The following is a 20,345-nucleotide window of genomic DNA, read 5'->3' as shown; positions in this document are numbered from 1 at the left end:
TCTTTGACTGCTTCTCCTGTTCTTGCCGAGGCAAAAACAGCATGAGAGCATGTATTCACAGTAACATGTACAAAAGCAAGCTTGCCAAATTCTGAGATATGAGTCACATCCATTTGCCATAGGACTTGAGGTTTTAACCCTCGAGGATTCACACCCATTTTTTGAGGATGATAAGCTTCTGGGCAACAATTACAGTTTTTTACTATTTGTCTAGCTTGTTCTCTAGTAATGTTAAACATTCTCTTAAGTGCTAGAGCATTCTGGTGATGTAATTTATGACTTTGCTGAGCCGATTCTATGACATTATTAATTGTTATTTCCCTAGTAAGCAAGTCAGCCATCCTATTCCCTAAGGATAAAGGCTTTGGTAAATTAGTATCACTTCGTATATGTCCTATGTACATTTTTTCTTTTTTATTATTAATAGTTTGTTTTAATTTTGTAGCAATGGCAATATCTTTGAGCTTCCTGAGAGTAGGGCTGTTTCTGTAGCTGGAAATAAATTAACTACATACTTAGAGTCAGTATATAAGTTAAAAGGTTGAGTATAATGTTCTGCTGCCATGATAACTGAAGAGATCTCTGCCTGTTGAGCAGAAAAACTTTCACACCTCTTTATTAAAGGTGGTTTATCTGGCGAATAAACCACAGATGTTCCATTTGAGGAGCCATCCGTGAAAATTAATATAGCATCTTCTATAGGCGTTTCTTTAACCTTTGAGGGAAATACCATGTCTGTTTCCTGTACAAATCTTAATACAGGATGTTGGGGAAGAAGATGTTGGGGAAGATGATATTTTATTTGCCCTGCATAATTTATTAATGCCAATCCCCAGTCATCATCATTTTGTAATAAATACTCTAGTTGCTGTCTCTTATAAGGGATAATTATATTATGCACATCTCTACCAAATAATTCTTTTGATCTATTTCTCCCTTTAACTATTAATTGGCTACATAAATAAATATAAGAAGATACCATTTTAACTTGTGTATGGGGTAAATGTATCCACTCCAAGATTCCTTCTTGCCAAAAACATGCAGTTGGGGTATACTTTATTATTATTAATTCCCATGGTGCTTTAAAATCAACTTTTTTATCTTAGCTGTCTGTAGTTTATTTTCTACCAATATTATTTTTTCCAAAGCTTCTGGGGTTAATTGGCATTATGATTTAGGATTAGCATCTCCTTTTAATAATTCAAATAGGGGGTGTAATTCTCCTGTAGTTATTTTTAAATAAGATCTTACCCAGTTTATATTCGCTAATAGTTTTTGAAAATCATTTAAAGTTTTCGATTTATCTATCCTAGTACTCATTTTTTGTGAGCTGATTCCTTGTTCACCAATGACCTTTCCTAAATAGTGTAAAGGCCTATTATATTGTATTTTATTTGGAGCTATTATAAGACCATATTTAGTTAATGATCGAATCATGTCTTTTAATATTAATTCTGCAGAATCTTTAGTTTTATGGGCCAATAGAATATCATCCATATAATGTATTATATAAGCATCCTTGTATTTAATCCTAATATCTTTCAATGCTTTATCCACAAATTTTTGACATAAAGTTGGACTATTTTTCATCCCCTGAGGAAGAACTTTTCATTGATACCTTTGAAAAGGTTGTTTTAAATTAGTTGATGGAACACTGAAAGCAAATCTCTGAGAATCCTCAGGACTTAATTGTATTGTAAAGAAACAATCTTGCAGGTCTATAATGATAATAAATAAGTCAAAGGGAATTGCCACCGGTGAAGGCAGACCAGGCTGTAAAGCCCCCATGTCATGCATGGTTTCATTTATTGCTCTTAAATCTTGCAATAGTCTCCACTTACCGGATTTTTTCTTAATGACAAATATAGGTGTATTCCAGGGACTGGTTGATTCTACTAAATGCCCTTTATCTAGCTGTTCTTTCACTAAATATTCTACAGCCTGTATTTTTTCTCTGATATAGGGGGCCACTCTCTGATTTTTATATATCTGTACCACTTCTTTAAGAGGTCTAATCATTATCTTTATTTCTCTGGTGAAATCAGAGTCTATGACTCCTGGAATCACTTCTACAGCCTGTATTTTCTCTGAGGTAAGGGGCCACTGATCCACCCATACAGGCTGATCAGATTTCCAGGAGATTTTATCTGCATATAACTCATCAGTGGCCCCTATGAAAAACTTGTCTCAAAGTTTTCTATTGTACCAAGTCTTAGTTTCATATTTTGCATTATATCTCTTCCCCATAAGGAGAAAGGCAATGAAGGAATAACATAAGGCTGGAAGATTCCCTTCTTATCTTCACATGTCCAGGTTAACAGCATAGAGCTCTGAGCTACATTTGGAGCCATTCCCAGACCTATTAGTGTAGATGAGGTATGGGAGAGAGGCCAAGACGTGGGCCAATCTTTTCCTGCTATGCAGGACCTATCTGCTCCTGTATCCAAGATGCCTCTTATAGGCTTTCCTTGGACCAATATGATCTTATAAGGCCTATCCAAGGTTATCTCCTGATTCCAGGCTATTAGGTCAGTTGATCCAAATCCCCCTGTTCCCCTATCTTGCTTAAGTACAGGATTGGGTAAGTTAACATAATTTAATATTATAATCTGGGCTATTCTCTGATTTTTATGTATTTGAATTGTCTCTTTTAATGGCCTAATTTGTATCTTAAACTCCCCCATGGAGTCTGAATCAAGGACTCCCGGTATTACTTCAAAATTTTTCTTGTAATTAGAACTTCTTCCTAATATAAGTCCTACAGTGCCAACAGGCAGAGGGCCAAACACATTAGTTTCTATGGTTTGGATCCCATCCATCTGGGATTAAATATAGTCCTTTTTAGAAGCTCTATCCAGGCCGGCACTTCCTTGTGTGGCTCTGGGCAAATCATGAATAGTAAATGGCTGTGCCAAAGGACTTAAGGTGGAACTAGGGGAACTCAATTTACTATTTTCTTCAATGGTCCCTCTTTCGTTTAGGGGGCTGAGGGCTTGCCCCCTTTCTCTTTTTTTGTCTCCTCTGGCTCCTGGACAAGAGGGGTTCCATCTTTATGATACTTTGATATGCACTCATTCTTCCAATGTTTTCCTTTATTTCACCTAGGACAAATCCCAGGAGTTCCTCCCTTATTAACAGGTTTTCTCTCTCCATTATTGTTCCTTTTGTTTTTACTAGGACATTCTTTACTCATGTGACCTGGCTTTCCACATGAGAAACAGACCCCCTCGTTATTGGTCTGAGGTCTGCTTTTAAGATTTTGAATATAGGCGCTAAAATGCTGTCCCTTCATTGCTGCAGCATAGGCCATTCCTTGGACCACTGCTGGTGAGGCATCTATGCAAGCTTTTATATAATCCTGTAAAGAACCTGTCTTTTTTATAGGTCTAATATATTCCTTATAAAGAGAATTAGCATTTTCCCAAGATAACTGTTTCAATAGTATTTCTTACCCTTCAGAGGTAGGCATCATTCTCTGTAAAGCTTCCTCCAACCTCGCAATAAATTCTTCATAAGGTTCTTCCTGTTTTTGTCTAATTTCAGAAAGAACAGTGGTTGTACCACTTGCTCCTGGAAGCTTTCTCCAGGCTGCTACTGACAATCTAGAAATATCTTCCAGTACTGTTTTTGGTATATTAATTTGATCTTGAGGTGCCGCAAACACACCTCTTCCCATTAGCATTGCCATTGTAGGCTTGTCTCCTTTTTTTAAAATTGATTTTTGTACTAGCTCTCGGTCGGCATCTTCATATTCAGTTCTCCATAGTATATAATGTCCAGGAGACAGCACTGATTTAGCTGTTTGCTGCCAATCATAAGGTGTCAACCACATACTACCAATCATTTCTACAATTTGTAATGCATATGGTGATGAAGACCCCATATCCTTAACTGCTCTTTGTAATTCCTTAAGTGTTTTTAGCGACAAAGGTTCCCACATGGGAGGTCCGTCATCAAACACCGTTAATGGGTAACAAAATGAGAGATCCCCGTTTCTACATGCCTCTTGCATGGCCCCCAGAAAATCCATATTGTGCTTTCCTAAAGGTTGTTTTCTTTTAGGAATGGGGATTGCAGAGGCAAAGGGATCATCTTCCTCAGGGGGGTCTTCATCATCATCGTGATAATGGGCGCCTTGATTTATCTAGATCCCATTGGTCACCATCCTCTAGCCAATCATCATCTGGGTCAAATTTTGATGTTATTGGCTTGGTACTCCTGCTGCTAGATTTATTATAACTCTTATCAGCAACATTGTTAGTATTGTAAGTCTTATTCTTATCTTTTTTACAATTTATTGGAATTGCCTCATCTCCCTCAGAAGGGGCTTATTTGATGAGAAACTCCATTTCCGTTTTATCAGAAAGTAGATCCCAAATTTGGACCCAAATTGGAAAGGCCGGGACAGGAACTTCCCCTGGACCATGCTGTTCATAATATCTACGAATGTCCCGACATACTTTTTTCCAATCTACTAATGAGAGACTGCCCTCTTCAGGAAATCAAGGGCTGACCTTTAATAAAAAAATCATAAAATTCTGCCAAACTTTTTTTGGGGACTTTACTACCTCTTGATTCCAACATATGATTCAAAATTGACAAAAACAAGGCTCTATTCTTAGATTGTGAATGCCCCATGGTACTTTACCTTCTCGTCGTCTTAACCTGGTGATCCTTTACCAGTGTGCCTGCAGCGCCCTGACGAGGTCCTATCCTTGCCTGAAAATTGTTAAAAAGAGAAAAAAAGGGGAGAGATAGCTTACCCTCCGAGGGTCCCTGTTCTAGGTGCCACCTGCGACAAACCAGCCCAGACCGGAGCAGTTCAGTCCGACGGGAGCAGGGTCCCCAAAGGGTGGACAAGGATTCGGCGAATGACAGACAAACACACCGGAGTTGGTGCAAGTCTGAGTGTAATTTTGCAGCTGCAGAGCTCAGATTATAAAATACAAAGTTACATGATTACATCAATAAGCCATTGTTTTGCGGTTTAATCATTTTTCTTAAGAGTTCTGATTCCAGAGACAAAAGTGAAACACAGGTGAACAATACATTGTCAAACATTAACTAGCACTAAACAGAAAGTTTCTGTTTTTCATCTTGGTGAGTCACATTAGAGACCTTTATGTTTTGTGGTTACCCGATGAGCTGACCTCAAACCACTATTGTACTTTCAATACTAGCTCTGTAATTATTAATGTTTCTATTTGAATTCCAGGTGATTCACAACAATGTTGCTATATATCTGTCTTTTATATTTCCTTATTCATTAATATGTTCCAAACCCCAAGTTACATCAATATCCTATTCTAATCCTGTAGCTCTCATGAAATCCTTCCAAGTATGGGACTTATAAACATAACTATTTCATCTTAATAAAGGTGGTGATAGTGGTGCCAAGGGTACCAGGTGCTTTCCGGGCCCCCAGAAAGCCCAAGATACAGTGACAGTTAGAAAAATAATAGCAAGTAAAGCATGCCAAGTGCACTGCATGTTTCTCAACACAACCAACTCCAAGAGGCAACCTTCCTTGAAGTTCCAGCCTCAACCCACGGAGGATCTCACGTGGGCTCCATTGGAGATGGCATGACACTGTCCCTTGTTTTTGAGAAGACTTGCCCAGGATAAAGAATATTGCCTTTGGAGGTCAGCTTCCTCGGTATTTGCATCAGCCCTTCTAGCAGGAACACTTGCAGATGTTACCTTTGGCAGTGAGCTGCCATCTTCTGGGCAGATGTCTGATTCTATCTCCTAGCTCTGGAGCTAGGGTTTAGTTGGGTACTGTGAATTGGTCCAGTGGGTGGTGATACTTTGTGCTGCTCTAAGATCTCTAAAATGTTATGGAATAGGTTTTCTAAATGTACATTTTCTGGTTTTCTAGAAGAATGTTACTGAACATGAACACAAGCAGTCTTTGCAGCTCACTTTCCATTCACTATGCACATATTTTAGGTAAGTTTGATTCTCTTCAGTTGTCAAATACTCAAATCTTTGCAAAGTTTTCTTTATCCCTTTTCATCTCTTTAGGAGTCCTGCTTTGTCTGTCCTTCTAGAAAGCTCAGTTTCTGGATTGAGTTATTACTAGATACATGTTTGACTAAAATAGTGATTGACTCTTGTCAATAGTGTAATCCAAGTCTCAGTCATTATAAGACAAGTTTGAGTTGGTTCTTATTGAGGACCTCTTTGAGCATTTCTATTTCTAAGGGAGTTTTAAAAGTAAAAATTAAAGCCGAAGGAGATTGGGATCCTGTACTCAAGTTTGCAAACCCAACCACATTAAAACAAACTGCAACCCAGTGTGGTGGCATATGCCTGTAATTCCAGCACTTAGGAAACTGAGGCAGGAGGATCTCTGGGAGTTTGAGGCCAACCTGGGCTGCATAGCAAATTCCAAGCCTGCCTAGACTCTGTAGTGAAACCCTGTCTCAAAAACAAAAATGGGCTAGAGAGATGGCTCAGAAGTTAAGAACACTGGTTTGGTTCCTAGTACCCACATGGCAGCTAACAACTGTAACTTTGGTTTCAGGGGATCCAACACCCTCTTTTGGCCTCTGTGGGCATTGCACATATGTGATACACTCATATATGGAGGAAAAACACTCATACACACAAAATAAGTTAACTACTTAAAAAAATTTAAAAAAGGAGGTTGATCGCTGGGCGTCGTGGCACACACCTTTAATCCCAGCACAGAGGCAGGGGTATCTCTCTGACTGCAAGGCCAGCCTGGTCTACATAGTGAGTTCCAGGACAGCTGGAGCTACAGGGAGACCGTGTCTCAAAAAGACAAAAAAAAAGGGTTGGAGAGATAGCTCGGTTGGTAAAGTGTTTGCCTTGCAAGGGGACCTGACTTTGATCCCCGGAATCCACACTAAAAAGAGAAAGAAAGAAAGCCAGGCATGGTGGTTTGGGTTTATTTTACTTTTTTAAATATTTTATTTATTATTTTTATTTTATGTGTATGAGTGTATTGCCTGCATGTATGTGAGTGCACCTGTGTCATGCAATGCCACAGAGGTCAGAAGAGGGCTTTGGATTCCCCTGGAACTGGAGTTAAGGATGGTTCACAGCCGCCATGTGGGTGCTGGGAATCGATTTTGGGTCCTCTGCAAGAGCAGTCAATGTTCTTCACCGCTGAGCCATCTCTCCAGCCCTGGTGGTGTGCATTTATAATCCCAGTGCTAGGGAGGCAGAAACAGGCAGCTCCCTATGCCCAGTCTACTTGGTAAATTCCAGGCCAATGTGAGAGAGACTCTTCCTCAAATAAACAAAGTGGAACAACACCCAAAGTTGTTCTTTGGCCTCTACACACATATATAAATAAAACAAACAAAAAAAGCTCTGCATAAGCACAGAATATTAGTTTTCAAAAAAGTACCAGGAGCAGAGGACTTGGGGGGAGGGTTATTCTTACCAAAGGTGTTAATGTACCAAAGGTACATTAATTGAGGTACACACTCCTTTAAAGGAGGGAGGGAACTAAAAGTTTGTGCAACTGCCTTGATGGATGTCAGTTAAGGCTATTTGCATAAACTATTTCAGAATCGAGTGGCAAGGATGATGATAGGGCTGTCATGTAAAGAGAGCTTTTGAGGACATGCGACTCATTAGCCTGGGTTGTTCAGCTACCACTCATGATATCAGGTGTATTTCAGTTTGGTGGTAGTTTATGAGTCTGTGCTAGTGGAATGATGTATTTGCAGACAATGGTGTGGTCCCAGCTGGAATCCTAGCCTGTCCGCCTGACCTTCCTGACACTGAAATCTGTCCAGATTCTTTTTTGGAAGCTTTCAAGATAGAAAACATAGAAATCCCCTTTCTGCAACCAAGTGTCCTGACAAGTTTATGTCCTTCCAGTGATAAAGATCCAGGAGGTCTTCTACTTTTGCCTGAGAAAAGTGACCTGGCCAACACGAACATCAGCGAAGTATTGGTGGTCATGAATACCCTCCTCTCTGTTGCTGCTCGAGAGGTATCTCAAGATTTCCTGTTTTCTTTACCTCACGCTTTCAGGAACACAGGATATGACAGTCACCCTCTCTCTAGCCCTCATTTACAGCATGACTGCATTTCCATACTTGACTACTTTACATAACACAGAGGTTTCCCGGCCAGCCCCTGCAAACAAGTTAGGGGACTCTCATTTAACTCAGCAAGGAGTAAAAATACACGAAGGCTTGTTCTGTGAACCATGAGGGGTAGGTTATACCCTTGGTAGCACTGATCAGTGAGACCAACAAGTGGAAGGTTTTAGAAAACTACTTTAACATTTTATTTTTTTTTAATGTTATTTATTATTTTTATTTTATGTGTATGATTTTTTTTTCCTGCATGTATGTAAGTGCACCCATGTTGTGCAGTGCCTACAGAGATCAGAAGAGGGCGTTGGATCCCCTGGAAGTGGAGTTAAAGATGGTTGTTAGCTGCAAGTAGTTGTTTGGATTTGAACCCAGGCCCTCTGCAGTGCCCACAGAGGACAGAAAAGGGTGTTGGATCCCCTGGAACTGGAGTTATGGACAGTTTTTAGCCACCATCTGGGTGCTGGGATTCAAACCTAGGTCTTCTGCAAGAACAGCCATTGCTCTTAACCACTGAGCCATCTCTCCAGCCCCTGATCTTGGCTTTAGATCTCTTTGGTTGGTTGGTTGGTTGATTGGTTGGTTGGTTGGTTGGTTGGTTGGTTGGTTGGTTATTAGTTCTTCATATTATCTCATCCATCAAAGAATAACCCATTGAGAATGACTTAAAATTTGTGATTCTCCTGCTCTGCCTTCCAACTGTTGAGATTATAGGTGTGGGCTACCACACCCATTTTATGCCACATCAGGGTTCAAATCCAGGCAGTGTGCCAACTGAACCACATACCCACCCAGTCTCAGTCTCTTACATGCTTTCCTATTTTGAAATTATTGATAAAGCCATGATTTTATTTATTCCTGCCACCTGTGGTAGTAGGTAGTCTCTCCTACTTCACTTGTAGCCCTTAAAGAGCATGTAGTCTAGGACTGGAGAGATGGCTCAGCAATTAGAGGACCCATGTTCAGCATCCACATAAAGGCTAACAACAGCCCTTATCTCCAGTTCCAAGGGATCTCATGTCTTCTTCTGGCCTCTGCAGGCATTGCATGAACATGGAGCACTTAAGTACGTACAGGCAAAACATTCATCCACAAAAAAAGTTGTTTTTTTGTTTTTGTTTTTGTTTTATTGAGACAGGGTCTCCTTGTAGCCCCAGCTGTCCTGGAACTCACTATGTAGACCAGTCTGGCCTTGAACTCACAAAGATCCACCTGGCTCTGCCTCCCAAGTGCTGGGATTAAAGGTGTGTGCCACCGCGCCCAGCAAAAAAAAAAAAAAAAGTATTTTTTAAAAAGATTGTGTAGTCTAAGTCAGTGGCCACAGTCAGAGGCTGGTCACTGTTTAGTCCTGGTAGAGTATTTCACTGTCCTGTCTGCATGCCTCACGTTAGCATTGCCTTTTTAGGTCTTTATTTTGGGGTCAGTGCTGCTCCTGCTGTTGCATTCATTTTTTCTTTTCTTTTTTATTTTCTGTTGTATTTGCAGACTCTTCTGCTCATGTCTGTGGCTTCCCTAACATGCTCGCTCTAACCTGCTTCTCATGATGTGTGCTCTTCACCCCAATTGGCTGCAGCTCATTCTCATCTCCACCTCTACTCCTGCAATTTCCCACACCTTCCCTTTCTCCTGGAGCTCAGCTCAGTTCTGCCTGTTTCTCAAACCCTGAAGACTTTCTAAGCTCTTCCTCCTCCCCACCCTCCCCAGTCCTTCCTCTGCCTTCACAGCCAAGGCTCCTGGGCAGAAAACTTCAGGGATCCCACTAGGCTTTGCAGGTGCTAATTGTGTCTCCTATGGGGGAGTTGCTAAGTGCTCCAGCCAGGACTGAAATCTAGGCCACTCTGACTTGTCCTCTATCCACTAGATTGCACTTACTGTAAGATGGAAATGGAGAAAGGAGATGGTATTTGTCCCAGACTCCCATAACCCTTACCACTTGAAGATCAAGTGCTTATCCTGTCTTCTCTTTCTCTCATCTGTAACACAGAGGAAGTCAGATCTGCCATTGAACCTCACAGGCAGAGATCACTCAGCTGCTAACATGGTTCCCTGAATTATTGGTGGTTATACTAAAGAGGTAGAGTTGGATTAGGAAAAAATGTAAAGATGGTCAAAACTGCTTACCTGAAATTCTTCACCTATATCCACTGCATACCTGCTGTGTCCAAGGCTCCATGTTAAGCATAGGAGATACAGTAATAGAGAAACCCAGTGTTGAGAGCAGAAAGCATGTGATCAGACAGTTCTGACTATGAGGTGTAGGGAGAAGCTTTGCCTTCCAGATGATAACTGATGCCTGCGGAGAACGGTATCCATAGAAGCAACAGAATGAGAGACAGAAACAAAACTACGGTAAATGAAGGCACCTTTTAAAATGAACTACACATGCAGAAGAGTGTGTATGGATGGATGATTCAGAGAAACAACTCCATTTAAGGTCTCTCTGAGGTCCAGGCTCCCGGCCACTAGCCCTTTGATGGCTCACCTTCTCCTTCTTCACTAGGCATAGCCACCATCATTTCATTTAGTCTCGTTATCCCTACACGTTTGCTTTGCCTTTATAGAATCATATGCATGCAATCTTCTGTGACATATTTGTTTCCCCTAACAATGTTTTGAATTTCATTAATGTTAATATATGTGCTGTCACTTATTTTCAGGTGTGTTGAATAGGGCCCCTATGACATGTCACAATTTATCTGTTTTACTTTGGAGGAGTAGATAATTTGGTTCCAGTTTAGGACTGTTGATCCCACAGTGGTGCCAGTATAAACGTATCTCATGATTCTTATGTGCAAGAGTTTATCTCTAGCAGTCAGGTGACCCTTTAAAGACAATCCTAAGAACAAAGGTGATGGTTAGACAGTCCTAGAAGCTTGAACAATTATTTTAAGGTAGGAGAGATTTGATTAATGCTCAGAGGAAAGAACCATAAAGAGAGAAGAGATATGAAAATATTAAGAAGAAAGGAATCAGTAGCAGGGTGGGTATCCTGAGGTACAGAGAAAGATGTTCTGTAGAAGAAATGCCATTTGTAGAGGGGAGTTTTCATAATGCCATCTTTCTTGGTTTACTCCTGGATTAGCTGTTCACATGGGTTGTTTGTTTTGCCAGTGACAGCTGCTCCTAGAGAGAAGTCCTCTGGCTCTATCCTGAGAGCAGTCTTGTTTGGACTCTTTGTTTGTCTGCTTCCTTACAGTGTGAGCTGTTGATGCTCAGTAGGGCCCATGGGGAAGCTGGCTCTGTGCTCTTCTCCCTGTTCTGGTCTGTCCAAGGCAGCCTGCTTTCCTGGTGCTTCCTGCAGCTCAAGAGCACTGACTCTGGAGCCAAAGAGCTCGCCATGGATCTTATTGAAAAATGTGAGTATCAACAATCCATGACCACAGACAGGCGTCTGGGTTTGACTCTGAGAATGTTCTTCCTCAGTAACTTAATTAATTATTCATGTATCAAGTGTGCATATGACTTTATTACAGTTAGTTCTGTGGGTTGATTTTTTTTTTTTCTTTTTTCCTTCTTCCTCTTTGAGGAATAGCCCAGGCTGATTTCAAACTCCTCCTACCTCAGCCTCATAGTGCTGGGATTGCAGGCATGTGCTGCCAAGCCTGGCAGAACTCCATTTATAGAAGTGATTATCTCTACTTCTTTGAAAAGTAGAAAAAAAAAATATCACTCATGTGATAGTATTTTTACTGAAACCTGCCCTGCTTTCCCTCCCAGAGGAAAGCTTTCAAATGATGTTTAACAGTCTTCTCTTGTGGAACCCTAAGCTTCTGTATCCCTCTATAACTTTGTCCTTGGTGGCAACTAAGCAAGTGATGTTTCTACAGTATAAAATATTAACTACTTGTTTTATGTTTTGGCAGATGTGGGACAGTTTCTGGCAAGCATGAGAGTGATTTTGGAATCCCTTTTGTCACAGTATAGTGGAAAAACCATAGTAGAAAAATTATGTAATTCTGTATTTTCCATGGCAGCTCGTCAACTGGTAAGAGAAAGTGGGAGCTGTTCATAATGAGCAGAAAGGGGTGGTCATCCCAGAGAGAGCCTGAAGTAGATTCTAAACACTGTGTTCATCCTTCTGTAGGTCATCTTCCTGCTAGACTTCTGCACTTTAGACATTTCCCACTGCACACTCCTGAGAGAGTTCAGTACCCTCACAGAGCTGTTGAAGAAGCTCTGCAGTGACCCTGAAGGAGGCCCAAACAAGGTAACTTGGGGTGGCTCTGAACTGCATTTTCCTCTCAGGAGAGAGTGACTACACTGAATGAGACACCACTGACTGTATGTCTCCACATGTAATTCAGTGACTTTATCAACAAGGACAATAAATCTGATCCTAGTTGATTTGCCATAATAACATTAGAAAGAATACACGCAGGAAGCTGTGTAATTAATAACATTTTATAGCATATGAAATTACATAAAATTCATATAAGTGAATACTTAGCTTGAAGGCTTCAAAGGAAAATTAGGTTTAATATTTAAAAGAAGTATCTCTTTTACTTAATTTTTCAGTATACAAAGGTTTTTCATGGTCTGGCTTGCATTTCATGATAGCCCTATGGCAGTAGAAAAGGTATATACATTTAAATATTTATTTATTTATTTTATGCATATGAGTGTTTTGCTTACATGTATATAAGTGCACTTGTGTTGTGCAGTGCCCAAGGAGACCAAAAGAGGGTGTTGAATCCCCTTAAACTGGCATTACAGACAGTTGAAAGCTGCCATGTGGGTGCTGGGAATCAAACCTGTATCTTCTGCAAGAGCGGCCAGTACTCGTAACCACTGAGCCATCTCTCTGCTACAGGGAGACCCTGTCTCAAAAAGACAAAAAAAATGGTATTAGAGGGTGGGAGGAGAGGCCTCAGATTTACCAAAATGCCAAATAGGAATGTGAGGCCCGGAATTCCCTTATTTGATGATTTTTTTTTTCCATTGAAAATTCATAGTAGTAATGATTTGCAAGAACTAGTTCTGTCATAGCTAAAAAGTAAAAGCTGGTCACAGAATTCCTTGAGTAGATTAAAAGCAGGTGTGCACTTCTGAGTGATGGACATGTGTTGATCTCTGCATGGACTAGAAGGTCAGGTGTACCTGGGTGGTTCCCCAGAGCTGTGAGAACCCAGGTACCTGTAGCACTGAGAAGCAGCCTGTTGTTCTGGCTGGGATGGAATGATGTGCATGGTTTTCCCTGACTTGTTTGTCTGCCTAGCTGGACGTGGAGACCTGGCAGCAGGAACAGCCTGTGGTACTACATACGTGGACCAAGGAATCTGCCCACAACTACGAAAATAACTGCCATGAAGTGTCTGTCTTTGTTAGCCCAGGAGCAACTTATTTTGAGGTGGAATTTGATGAGAGGTGTGAAACTGAAAAAAGGTAAGATTGACTGGTTCTTTCCCAAGCTATAGTGGGTCAAAATGAGAGGAGGGAAGTAACACAACTGTGCCTTCATAGGTATGATTATCTGGAATTTACTGACTCTAGAGGTGGGAAGACCCGCTATGACACGAAAGTTGGCACTTATAAATGGCCCAAGGTGAGTAGCTTTCCAGAAAAGAGGTGAAATGTCCTGTTTTGCAGCAATTTTCCTTTTGTCATTCCTCAGAGCAATAGAGCTGTCATTGTTGGCCAGTGAGGCCAAGAAGAAGGCCCAGAATCCAGCTCCCAGTTAAATCTGCTTGGTCTCTGGGTTAGAGATTAAAAGCTGCCTCTGACTGCTGACCCCTAGCTGTCAGGGATCTTGGTTGGGATCAGAGGCCTTAGTAAGCATCATCACTAGCTGAGTAGGTAGCAGGCAGATGGTCACCAAAAGTTCCCAAAGCTGAGTAGCTATTTTCTCCCAATTTTGCTTCTTAGTGAGTAAGCTGTAAATTTTGGAGTTTGGTCACACCTCTGTACATTTCTCCTTTAGTAGTTTGGACTTGTAGAAATAGAGACCCCGCCCCTTAATCTTAGGTTTTAAGGCACAAAGAGCATACTGACTACTGAAGTACTGCATCCTTCCATCTCTTTGGCTGCATGACTTTTGTTTGTTTCTAGAAAGTGACCTTCAAGGATGGTCCTCGGCTGCAGTTCCTCTTTCACTCTGACAGTAGTAACAATGAGTGGGGCTACAAGTTCACTGTCACTGCCTACGGCCTGCCTGATGTTGCTGTGTCTTGGGGGTTAGACTTACAACTCCTTGTCTCCCGACTGATGGGGCGCCTTGCTTCCCAGTGCATGGCACTCAAGTCAGTACATCGTAAGTCCACAGCCCTGTCTCCTTCTCATGCTAAGAGCAAGATGGGGCTTGTTCTCACAGGTGATCCTCACTATACAGAGCAAGGTATTAAAAATATTCCATCAGTTTCCTTTAACCAAACCAGAAGAGTCTGCCTCCTTAACACCATTGTTAAGAAATTTCTTGACTTGGGCTTTAGCCCTCATCACAAAGGGTACCGTGGAGTTCTTCTCTGTCCATAGAGGACAAACAAGAGGGAGCTGGGTTTTAGCAACACCACAATCACTTTTTTTTTTTTTCATTTAGAAGTTTGTTTAAAAACTGTTTAACATACATTCTCTTCCTATTTATTTATTTATTTATTTAATTTATTTATTTATTTTTATACCCACTTCCCAGTTAGCACCCTCCCATAGCCTCCCTCCCCCAACTAGAGCCCTACTCTGATATCCCTGCTACTGCCTGCTGTATTGTTGGCACCCCCAGCCATTCCCCACTACTTGCCCTTCTGGTGAAGCTAGTCAGCCTATCTAGAGGTCTTTGTTTTAGGAGGGTCAGCTGTACCTCCTCTAGCGGTAATCAGTTGTCAGTATTCCTTTAGATAAGATTGGGGTCTGCTGTTCATTTTCCCAGTTCTATGCTGGGTTGCTATCTGGGAATCCCTTTGGCCACCCTGGCCAACAACTCAAAAGAAGGTATCTCCTGTCTGGCATTGTTGCTTGTTATATAGCCTTTGGTTATACATATGGACTCTTACGAAATTATATTGGCCCCTTTAATCTTTGGTTATACTTTCCTTTTGGGTGTTTAAAGCCATACAGTTGGTCCAGATAAACCGATTTATTTTTACTCTTAAGGTCATTTGAGGATCTGTTCCTCAGGGGTCACATGGGCTTGGGAGGGGCCCCTGGCACTTTTATTTTGTAAATAAATTTAGGTATACTCCAACTGGAAGGCAGAAATATAGAATTAGTAATTGTATATCTGCTAAATGGATATTTATGTAGTCTATAGATATATATATATATATGTGGTTTTATTTTAAAATAATTTAACTTGTTATTAAGTTCTTCAAAGACAGAGAATAAATCTTGTAATAACTCTTGACAAGACTTGTAGAATAAATCTTTCTGCTTTTGTAAATGGTGGTACATGGCTTTAATCCCAGCACTTGTGAGGCAGAAGCAGGTGAATCTCTGTAAATTCAAGGCCAGCCTGGTCTACATAGTGAGTTCTAGGCTACATAGTAAGACCTTGTCCCAAAAAGAAAAAAAAAAATTGGCTTATCATCTTTCTGTATCTGAGTTTTTCCAATTGCAAAAATAAAGTGTCATAGAAAAATGATGTATGGAAAAAAACCCCAAAGAATAGTAGGAACACCCTTCATCCTAACACCTAGAGAAAACTATTATTAGCACATTTATTTATTTCTACCTTGTCTTTATTTCTGTGTTATTTATATCTAGGGTAAGTGTTTAATTATTTTGCATAAAGTTAAGGGTATAAATCCTGAGTATTTTCCATCATTAGCATTTCTGAGTGACTTCCCGTCAGGCCTAAGAGGTGGTGCAGGTCCTGCCTTCAGTTCACAAGCAGACAAGTCACATCAGAGGCACTTTGTAACAGAGCAGCAGCATTCAAGACAGAGTTTAGGTTGATCCATGGTGTGTGCTTATGAGGTGTGCAATTCCATTCTGGAAAGTATGGGTGAATTTCCTCCAAGCTGCTTTTTTTCCCAAACCTTTTCTTTGTTAGTGCAAAGAGTTTAGTGTACTGAATTAAAGATAGTACTCTCATGAGCCACCTTCTATCTCCAGAGTTAGGCAGTAACATGGCAGTACCACAGGCAAAAATGGCTTCAGTCCTGAACTCTCCATTGTGGAAACATGTCTTCAGGCATCAGATTTCTCCAGAGCTGGAATTAGAAGCAAGCTGGTCCACTCACCCACACCAGGATGGGAAGGAGGTATTTAACTTTTTTGTTACCTTTCTGTTTACCTGGAAACTGTTGGCTAGTATTTATTGCCTTAGGTTATAGACATTGTGTTTATATCTTACCACCCCCAAGGGGCTGCTAGCTCCTTGAGGCAAGGGCTGTCCCTTGTTATTTCTATCCCCACTGTGTGCAACAGGGATCTGTATGCAAAAATGTGGAATGGCCAGGCGTGGTGTTGCACGCCTTTAATCCCAGCACTCGGGAGGCAGAGGCAGGTGGATCTCTGTGAGTTCAAGGCCAGCCTGGTCTACATAGTGAGTTCCAGGACAGCTGGGGCTACAGGGAGACCCTGTCTCAAAAAGAACCCCCCCCCAAAAAAAAATGTGGAATGAATGACTCTTCATTGAAATACAGCCAGTGCTCAGTAAATCTGTCTCAGTGTCACTGCATAAAGAAGTAGACTGAACTTATAGGGCCTGCTGAGCCACACTTTAGAGCAAATGATATATTGTTGTCCCTTTGCTCACCATTGAACTGTAGCACTTAGTTTATTTAGGTCTATATTTTTAAAGCAAAACAAGTTTGCCTTCTCTACTCTCTTCTTCCCTCTTTTGTATTCTATTTTTCTTCCCTCTCCCTCACCCCCTTTTCTCTCTCCCACCTAAATTATTCTGTGGTTCATTTCCATACCTAGTGGCTCTTCTTCTTCTAGTCTGCATTATCTCTTTGTTAAATCTACCCTTTAGACCCTGTCTTCCTTTGGTCCATGGTAGTCCCACTGTCTTCTCTTACTAACTATTCCATCTGCCTCCTTTGTTACCCTTTCTGATTCCTCCCTCTATAAAGGATAGGCCTTATTCAGGCTTCCTTTTCTTGACTCCCCAAGATTTCATCATCCTTTCTGCTCTCTCTTATGATCTTTTTTTTTTTTTTCTTGGTCTTTTTGTGACAAGGTCTACCTGTAGCCCCAGATGGCCTGGAACTCACTCTTGTAGATCCACCTGCCTCTGCCTCCCAAGCACTGGGATTAAAGGCATGCACCGCCACGCCTGGCTCTTATGGTCTTATCTGTGGGAATAATCCCTACATATCAGCTCCCAGCCCTAGTTCTTCTCCCAGACTCTAGTATCTCCATCTTCCCTTTAGGTGTTTCCATTTCCCCATCCTGCCTCTCATTAGCTCCAAAGTGTAAAATCAAAATGTCTCCCCAGCAGACTGCTCACATCTGTTATTTGTCCAGGTCTTAGCCACTGCTTCCTATCCTCCCCTTCATTCCTGCCCTGCCCTTGCCATTCCTATGCAGTCAGCTATAAGCCCTGTGGATTCTTCGTGATGTTCCTCTCTATCCTTTCCTCTGTCTCCATCTTTATCCAAACCCTCTCCTTGCACCTGCATTATTACATTGGGACCTACCAAGTTTTGTTTTGTTTTGTTTTGTTTTTAATCACTGCGTTATCTTTGTCATTCCACTGCCAAGCACCATTAATGGCTCCCCATTGCCCACAGGGTGAAGTCTAAACTCCTCAGTGTGACAGTCAAGGCTCTCTACAGTCTCCTTTCACCTTACCTATCTGACTCTAGTTCCCACCACTCCCCAGCTGAGACTTCAGGCCAGGTCAGTCTCCCCACTGACTCTTAACCTCTACAAGTAGTTGTGTCTCAGGGCCAAACCTGCTCATCCTTCAGCATCCAGCCCTAAGCCCACATTCTCCAGGAGGCTTTTCTTAATTACTTTAACCTGCCAGTAGCTCTCTCTGAATTCTCAACACTGAGTATGCCCTCTAGGCATTTGGTACTGGATAATACTATGCTTTATGGTAGTACTAGTTTTAATGCTCTTAAGTTTTATTTATGTTCACATTTTTAAAACCCATATGCCTGTCTGGTCTCCCAAATAGATTTAAGCTTTTTGAGAATATGTACCATTTTCACTTTATACTTCTGCTTTGGCCCATCAGGTACACAGTGAGTTGTTTGGTTTTTTTTCTTTTTCTTTAAATGAATGATGGTTTTGTTTTTTTGTTTTTTGTTTTTGTTTTTCATGTTTGTAGGTCAAGAACATTCCTGATGACCCCTGCCACCATTTTCTCCTTGATTTTGCCCAGTCAGAGCCTGCTCAGAACTTCTGTGGGCCATATTCAGAACTTTTCAAAGGATTCATACAGGCATGTAGAAAACAGGCCCCAAAGACAGATATAGTTGCTGGTTCCACTATTGATCAAGCTGTGAACGCCACCTTTGCCGCTCTGGTGTATCGCACTCCAGATTTATATGAGAAGCTGCAAAAATATGGTAACTCATTACAGGGAATTTGTTTGATCTGAAGGCTAATTGCTAAGGTTTAAGAAGGCACATCTAAGTAAAGATTTAGAAATACTTAAGGATAGTAACCCATCTCTACAATGTAATCTTGTTAGGTCTACTATACCAGTCAAGAGATTCATGGTCACTTTACAGGTAGTAGATTATAATGTGTGACAGGTAACCTTGACTTGCAGAATTAGCAGGTACTTCATCGAGAATTCTCCTGGAAAACTGCCAGGACATTTAATTGAAAGAAAATGTAGCTCATAGCCTCAGCTTCAGTGGGATCAGACAACATTTCTGCACCTCCTTCCCTCATTGCCCACAAGGAGAGTCTCTACACTCATCTTTACTCAGGGAAAAAGCATTTCAAACCTTACATAAAGCTGAGGTCTGGGTTTGCACAAGCACTTTGGCAGGGTATGTGTTATTTCCAGCACAGATGAAATAAGCAGAAACAAATGCTTCCCTCTATCAGCAGGTGATTGATTCCCTCTATCAGCAGCGCTCATGTTATTACAGCTGATACGATCACTAGAACTAGTATTACTTAGGCCTTTTGTTCTGGTATTGTAGGCTTTATTTCCTAATTGCAAAACCTCATAATAATGCCTCAAATCTCATCTCTTTTTAAAAAGCTACTCAGCTAGATAAAAGTACTTTGAGACGTGAATGACATATAGAAACAAAATATCGTATGGAAGAGTCTTTCTCCACTAAGAAATGCAGGAGGAGATCACCAGCATGGTTTAGGGGGAAGAAATTAGTATATGTTTTTGTAATCAAATATGGTAAGGAAGCTGGACCATCTTTGTTTCTTGAGGGACTTTTCATTAGAGGGATAAGGGCCTTGTAGGTTAAAAGTTGAACACAGAAGGTGTCCTGATGAGGGAATGGTCAAATTGTTTATCTACCATTTCTAGTAGAGAAACACTTGATCAAATATGGAAACAAGAAATACCTTGCTATGGACAGATTATTTCTAAAACGCCTTCCTTCCTGTTTTGTTGTTAATTTGGTTTTGGAGTGCACAGGGTCAAACATGGGGCCTTACACATGGTAGGCAAGGACTGTACCACTGAGCTACATCCTTAGCTCTCCTTATTGGTGGGAAAGGGGTGCATTTTGTCCCAGTTCTTTATGATACAAATATCATCTCTAAGAACTATTCAAGACTTCTTCAAAACTGAACTGTATTAAGACTATTCTTTGTGTAGCTGTTCTGCTCATTGTCATCTAAAAATTGAGTTATTTTTAACCTTTGGGGTTCCCTTCATTCCATGCTATCATGGTGTGAAGCCTTTTAGAAGAAGAGATTTTCAACTACAGCCTAAGCTGCAGGGACCAGGTCTTTTTCTCAGCATTGTGCTCCCAGTGCCTGGTGTAGACCCTGGCACATTCTAGGGTTTCAGAAAGAAGTATTTACTGCATTAAACACTATACAACAGAGAGCTTCATCGGTTCTAGGTAGGATATTAGCTTTTGGTTTTTAGATGAAGATAAGAAGCAGACTTTATAGGTCTCTAAAAAAAAATTAGGAGGGTTATTTTTCTCATTTGAAAAGCATACCCATTCATGTAGAGACTTGCAAAGTCAAGCTTAAAATATGTATAAACTATAATCTTCTTACTCACATAGTACTTCTGTCAACATTTTTCTACATCTGCCTGGCCTTAGATATATTCATGTATGGATATGTATTCATCTGTGTTTTAAATATAAATACACTCTTTAAAAATGAGATCATTTTGTTTATACTGTTACAAAACCTGCTTTCTTATTTAATGTACCATATGCTATT

The 20,345-nt window shown here is 40.8% G+C and overlaps 1 protein-coding gene across 3 annotated transcripts in view; it reads left to right on the top strand.

Annotated features, from left to right (window-relative positions):
• Zzef1 (zinc finger ZZ-type and EF-hand domain containing 1) overlaps nt 1-20,345 on the top strand; it is a 165,687-nt gene that overhangs the window by 77,133 nt on the left and 68,209 nt on the right. For all 3 annotated transcript variants that reach the window (XR_001872100.2, XM_029557454.1, XM_008855631.3), the window contains 10 exons: nt 5,879-5,949; nt 7,858-7,972; nt 11,275-11,434; nt 11,942-12,063; nt 12,163-12,285; nt 13,294-13,460; nt 13,539-13,620; nt 14,124-14,325; nt 16,122-16,270; nt 18,292-18,532. Coding sequence is in view for 2 of the 3 variants with exons in the window: in XM_029557454.1 (XP_029413314.1) it covers nt 5,879-5,949; nt 7,858-7,972; nt 11,275-11,434; nt 11,942-12,063; nt 12,163-12,285; nt 13,294-13,460; nt 13,539-13,620; nt 14,124-14,325; nt 16,122-16,270; nt 18,292-18,532 (1,432 nt within the window). In the remaining variant the exon portion in view is untranslated. The remainder of the gene's footprint in view (nt 1-5,878; nt 5,950-7,857; nt 7,973-11,274; nt 11,435-11,941; nt 12,064-12,162; nt 12,286-13,293; nt 13,461-13,538; nt 13,621-14,123; nt 14,326-16,121; nt 16,271-18,291; nt 18,533-20,345) is intronic.

Source organism: Nannospalax galili, unplaced genomic scaffold, assembly GCF_000622305.1.
Source record: "Nannospalax galili isolate Female #2095 unplaced genomic scaffold, S.galili_v1.0 scaffold888, whole genome shotgun sequence".
NCBI lineage: Eukaryota > Metazoa > Chordata > Mammalia > Rodentia > Spalacidae > Nannospalax > Nannospalax galili.
This window is presented reverse-complemented; position numbering and strand designations above follow the sequence as displayed.